The sequence below is a fragment of the Periophthalmus magnuspinnatus genome, chromosome 15, assembly GCF_009829125.3.
Source record: "Periophthalmus magnuspinnatus isolate fPerMag1 chromosome 15, fPerMag1.2.pri, whole genome shotgun sequence".
NCBI classification, from domain to species: Eukaryota; Metazoa; Chordata; class Actinopteri; order Gobiiformes; family Gobiidae; genus Periophthalmus; species Periophthalmus magnuspinnatus.
This window is the reverse complement of record NC_047140.1, coordinates 26,483,358-26,489,357: the sequence shown is the minus strand read 5'-3', so window position 1 is coordinate 26,489,357 and position 6,000 is coordinate 26,483,358. Positions and strand designations below refer to the sequence as shown.

The 6,000-nt window shown below is 34.6% G+C and overlaps 1 protein-coding gene across 1 annotated transcript; it reads left to right on the top strand.

Annotated features, from left to right (window-relative positions):
• Positions 1-2,007: 2,007 nt before the first annotated feature.
• On the top strand, positions 2,008-4,268 carry plaua (plasminogen activator, urokinase a). Its single transcript, XM_033979322.2, has 10 exons — positions 2,008-2,058; positions 2,183-2,231; positions 2,315-2,453; positions 2,532-2,614; positions 2,709-2,756; positions 3,003-3,177; positions 3,261-3,406; positions 3,542-3,682; positions 3,755-3,903; positions 4,037-4,268. The coding sequence occupies exons 1-10, from the start codon at positions 2,008-2,010 to the stop codon at positions 4,229-4,231; spliced, it is 1,176 nt and encodes a 391-aa protein (XP_033835213.1). The 3' UTR covers positions 4,232-4,268.
• Positions 4,269-6,000: the final 1,732 nt, after the last annotated feature.

Here is a 6,000-nt window from a genome sequence, read left to right as displayed (position 1 = left end):
AGTTAGGACATTTTTTTTGAAAGGGTTGTTCATAATAAAACACCTGTGTGCCACTCTTGACGTCTACCTCACTGTGGAACAGCCCTCAAGGCTAGAAATCCCCAAAGTTATGATTTTAGGAGGAAATGTGAGTAACCGTAGCTGCTTGAAAGCTGAAGCAATAGTTAGGTACGTTTTGGAAAGAAAATCCCCTGTAAATTAAAGTCTGCTAGTGCTGTCAACACAAATGACAAGACATGTTCTTCCTCTAAATGGTTCTTAAATGCTTTAAATGACTATGCCTGATTTAGGAGATATGCAGGCAGCACAGTGCAAATGTCGTCATTTGGCAAGGCAAGTTTATTTGTATAGCACAATTCATACACAAGGTAATTCAAAGTGCTTTACAGAATAAGAAAGACATTAAAATCACACAAATCAAAACATAAATAATCACAAATAATTATCATAAAATTGCCATTAAAAAAGAAGAGTGCAGAATAAAAACTTGCTGTCACTTTTGTTTGTTTTATTATTACACCTAAATACACATGGTATTAAAACGTTAAGTTATATCACGTTAGCGGTGTGTTTAGACAATTTTTTCTTTGCTACAGATTTTTTTCTAGAGATTTCAATGAGGACAGAATCATACTGGATACAATAATAAAAGCTAGTGATATATATATATATATATATATATATATATATATATATATATATATATATATATATATATATATATATCACTATATCACAGATATTTGCACTTTTTTGGCGTATCGGCTATTGGTCTTAAATCTCCAACAGAGGCTAATATTTTGGTTTAGCCCCACCAGCTGCCTTAAATATACATAAAGAATATGCATAAAGCATTATTTGAACACTTAAGTCCAACGAGGGTACTGCAAAAATGTGACAACATTGCTCTCTTATCCAGTTTGTTGTAAAACGAGGTAGTGGATGAGTTTGTAGTGAATTCAAATAATTATTTTAATCAAGAATAAATTAAAAAGATAATTTGTATAAACTATTCTAAATAAGGTCTAAAAATTGGCCAAAAAACATCAGCCAATGTTGGGTTTTTTTTAAACAATCAGCATCAGCCATAAAAAAGAACAAAAAAAACAAAACATATTGGTCAATCTCTACTAAAAACAATATTAAAACATTTCATTTTCAGTAAATAATCATACCATAACCATGTACGGTGCAAGACTGATTTGAAATATTGATTTAAATAAGCCATTTCTCCTAAAATTGTCTTAATCATCTGTAATGACGTGCCAATCATGACTATCCTATTGCATTTACTCCTACGATAAACAACAGGTACTTGACCAATTTTGGCCATGTTTCAAAGAGGCGGAGATTTAGTGGTCAGTGTTGAGTGCTGGCACAGGAAATGACAGTTTTGTCTTTAGGGCTGTATATGTGTTCATATTGTACAAATAATCTCCTCCCCCTGGCTCTGTAGGGCTGTTTAAAAAGAGGCAACATTGGCAGCCTTAGAAACAAAGACTTCAGCTGGACCCAACATTGAGTACAAGTTATAGGAACAATTTAATAAAACTGCTGAGGAATCAAAGAACTCTCTCTTGTTCAGTCCAGGGGATTGGATATTTAAAGGTAATTAACCAAACATTTCTTTTCTAACTATGCTATAATGTTTAGTTTTGTTGAGTATTATTTTAAAGTTCACATTTAATTTTGCACATCATAGTCTTTAGTCTGGCTGTATGCATGTATTATTGTTATCACTATTGTTATTGCAGGTAAGTAGCTGGTGCATTATGTTCTGCAACAAACATTGTAATCTATTGAAACATTTACTTGTTAACACTGTGTCTAGAGTAACATTCATTGTAAAACTATTTCTGATTCAGAAGTAGTTTTTGTTTCTGATCTGCATTTTGCTGAAACATACAGTTACCATATAAGGTTTTACAGACAGTCTTCTTTATTATTTGTGTTTGTTCCTTCAGACAAAAATACTCCCAATAAAAAGAAGTGAAACCACAATTGAGGATGAAGCTATTTGTCATCATCGCCATCATTATGTCATTCAGTGTTGAGATGGTAAATGCACATAACAGATCAAGACTAGTACTCTGATATACCTTTATGATGTAAAATTATAAAAAAATAAAATAAAATAAAATAAAAATGTATAAAACTCATTGCCTTTTTCTACACATGTTAGGCAAAGTCCAGAAAGTCGTTATTCAATCGACAAAGCACCAGTTTAAAAGGTAAGATTTATTTCTGTTTATATGAAAATGACTCACTAGTTAATTAGTGATAGATACATTCATGTAATAACTATGACTTTCAGGTGATTGTGTGTCTGGAAATGGCAGAAGTTACAGAGGAACAGTGTCTCAGTCTGAAAGTGGAAAACCATGCCTGAACTGGGGCAGATATACAAATATTTGGGGAGCTGCTGCTGGCATTGGCAATCATAATTACTGCAGGTAAATTCAATAACCAAATTACATTCATCGCATAATGAACATGACTTTTTTTAAAGCTTTTTGCAATTGCATGTTTAGGAACCCAGATTACAAACTGATGCCATGGTGCAGAGTTCAAATAGGAAAACATATAGTTCCAGAAAACTGCAGGATTCCAAAATGTAAGTCACTAGCTTGACAATAAGGTGTGCGTTTATAATTATATATATTTATTACTTTCTTTATTAAAATGTTCTGTTTTCCATGTTTTCTCAGGTTCTACACCAACAGTCAAGTCTCCTGTGGTTCAGCCTCAAGATACAGGTATTTGTTTAGTCTTATTATAATGCTTCCCATTGATGGAGCAGACTAGGGCTGCACAATTGTCAGATCTTTTTCTCCCATAATGTAAAAAATAGATTATACTTTTTGGTTCCTGGAATGTTGACACGGAGCCTCCACTAGACAGAGTGCAAAATAAACTCAAATACTGTGATGTCAAAAACTGTAAATAACACTGCTAATATCTACACGTACCCACTCATAGTATGATCTTTTGTGTTTCCACAGAGCTGACCTGTGGTCAGACATCTGAAAGTAGGCTGTATAAAGTAGTGGGTGGACGTTTCACACCTATAGAGTCACAGCCCTGGGTGGCAGCTATCTTTCATTCTCGTCGATTACTTTGTGGTGGCTCGCTCATCTCGCCTTGTTGGGTTCTCACAGCTTCACACTGCTTCGATGGGTAATTTTCAGTTCCTCTTTTGATGTCATAAAAATGTGACTTAAACAATGCAGAAATGTTGATAAGCTTCTGTTTTATTTTAGGTTGGAACAAAGTAGGAAACAGCTTACTGTTTATCTGGGCAAGAGTGCAGTTAATGAAACCAATGCTTCCAAGGAGCAGAAGTTTATGGTGGAAAAACTAATTATACATCCTAAATACAATTCCTCCAACTACAATAATGATATAGGTAAGAAAGGTTACATGTCTAACAATGAAAATGTTTTTGTCATTCATTCAAGGCTGAATTAAGTCCAGAAGTATATTACTCCTACTGTTACTACTACAAAGCATTACTATCATCATGTTTGTCATTATATTTCAGCGCTTCTAAAGATCAAAAACCAAAATAGTGAATGTGCTGTTAAAACTGCAACCGCTCGTACCGTGTGCCTCCCACCTTTTCAAACTCAACTACCTGATGGATTTCAATGCACTATTGCAGGATACGGCAAGGAAAACCAATGTAAGATTCTCATTTAACCCATCACTGATGTGTAATGCAAGTGTAATTTTACTAATAATAAAATGTCTTCAGATGCTTGGAGCTTTTCAAATATACTTAAAGAGGGTCGCGTAAATCTGCTCTCCCAATCAGAATGCAGGAGAAAAGACTATTATGGAGACAGGGTCACGTCGAAAATGTTTTGTGCGGCACACTCTAATTGGAGTGTTGATTCCTGCAAAGTAAGTCAATTAATCCAGCAAGACAATTAAAACTATACAAATATGGCAACATTAATGTCTATAATGGATGTGTTTTGAATTAATTACGTACAATAAACTACACTGGTAACTAAAACTGTAACTCTCTTAACAGGGGGACTCAGGTGGTCCTTTGGTCTGCAGCATCGCAGATAGGATGTTCCTATTTGGCATTGTCAGTTGGGGAGATGGCTGTGCCCAAAGAAACAAACCGGGAGTGTACACCAAAGTCACCAGCTATAACAGATGGATTGCAAGAAATACAGGTCTATCCAAGTACACAGCAGGTATAATGTATCCCACAAAATGAAGATTTGGAGGATATTATGATTATGTTTTTAAAAAGGCAGCTTAACAAAAAAATTGTTGTATAGGACAGTATGTCACAATCTAAACTGCACTCCAGGTACATTTTTGGTACAATTTTTTTTCTAAATGCAAACACAATGAGAATGTAATTTATATATTAATTTTAAATTAAATGTATTTATTATTTTTATTTTTGTAAAAGGCTGGTCCTGCTGCACATTTTTTGCATATTATTGTAATTTATGAACTGTGTCTGTTACTCATTAAATGCCTCTTAAATCATTGCACTGCCTATATTATTTTTACAGAGGTTATTTTAATGCTCCATTGTTTGGAAATGGCATCTTAATTTTAGACAGTTTCACCAGGTCATTATCCAACAAATAACACTAGGAGGAGCTGCTGAATTACAATCCACAGCGGACAGTTTAATATTCTCCTTAATATCAGACCCTATTCATTGAGTTCATCTAATCACTCTACATTTGCTAGTGTAAACCTTCTCAAAATGTTTAATAACAGCTGGTTTCTGTTCATGTTAAACAAACAAATAATACAAAAAAATGGTAGCAGAAGGGAATTGTTAGAAGGCCACTGACTCATGGAGACAGTTGTAAAGGCAATAATCAATGGTCATTTTATATTCACTCTTTTTGCATATGTATTGTTTTTCTTGCATTATATGCACCTAAAATTGCTCACAGTGGAATTCAGGAAAGGGAAAGTGCTTCTCTTGATACACAAGGTTATCAATGATCTTGCTCCAGTCTACAGCGCACTGTAACTCCTCTGACTATGCCTCTCTGGTGGTCCTTAGGTCCAGATATAAGAAGTGTGTGAAGGGGCTGCTTTCAGTATATTCTCCCAGGCTCTGGAACAGTCTTCCTCCTGAACTGCACACAACTCATTGACACAGTTTTTAATGAATGTCATCTTCATCAATGTTTTATTGCATCTCTGAAGCACTTTGTGCACCATTTGGCTATTGGAAAGTGCTATACAAATACATTTTGTTTAATTACTTGATTAAAAATGCATGTTACAATTAACATTTACATCCTGTTGTTGTTCACCTTTCAATATACAGCTGAGCTGTGGGCTGTGAGAAGTTGAGAAGCTGTTGCTTGATATGTAAAATTAGAAGCTTACTGAAAACATTTTTTACAAAAGCTACAAAGCCACCCCCCAAATGGTTTATTTCATGGTTTGTTTTGACAAGTGCACATATACAGATGCAGCACCACTTGGACCAATCACACTGTCCTATTGACCTTCAATTATTCATTGCAGGTTTACTTTACTGCTTTGGAGCGTCCCAACCTTATATGGGTTTGAAAACCACCAGGATGAAGCTCACTCCTCTTTAAGGACAATTCTTTGGGACGACCGTGGTTCAACTGTGAGTTAGGTAGACGGGACTTGTACTTATTCCAAAGACTAAAATGCCATGTATGTACTTGACATTGTTATTTTATTTGGCATAATTTGTGTCTTTCACAGCATTCATGTGTCACCAATCTTGTTAACAGTGTCAAAATTCACAAAGTTATGCAAATTTCCAATTACAGAAAAATCACAGATGAGAGTTAACAATACATAAGATATATATATACCTATTACATGAATGCACAGATGTTGTGTTTATTTTATTAGCAAGTATCCACTCCTTCAGGTTAGAAGTCAATTCCACATTTTGCTCTTGGGGTCCAGTTTTCACAATTCATAAGTGAAGAGCAAGAGAGACACACTTTTAACTAAACATAGTGTTTG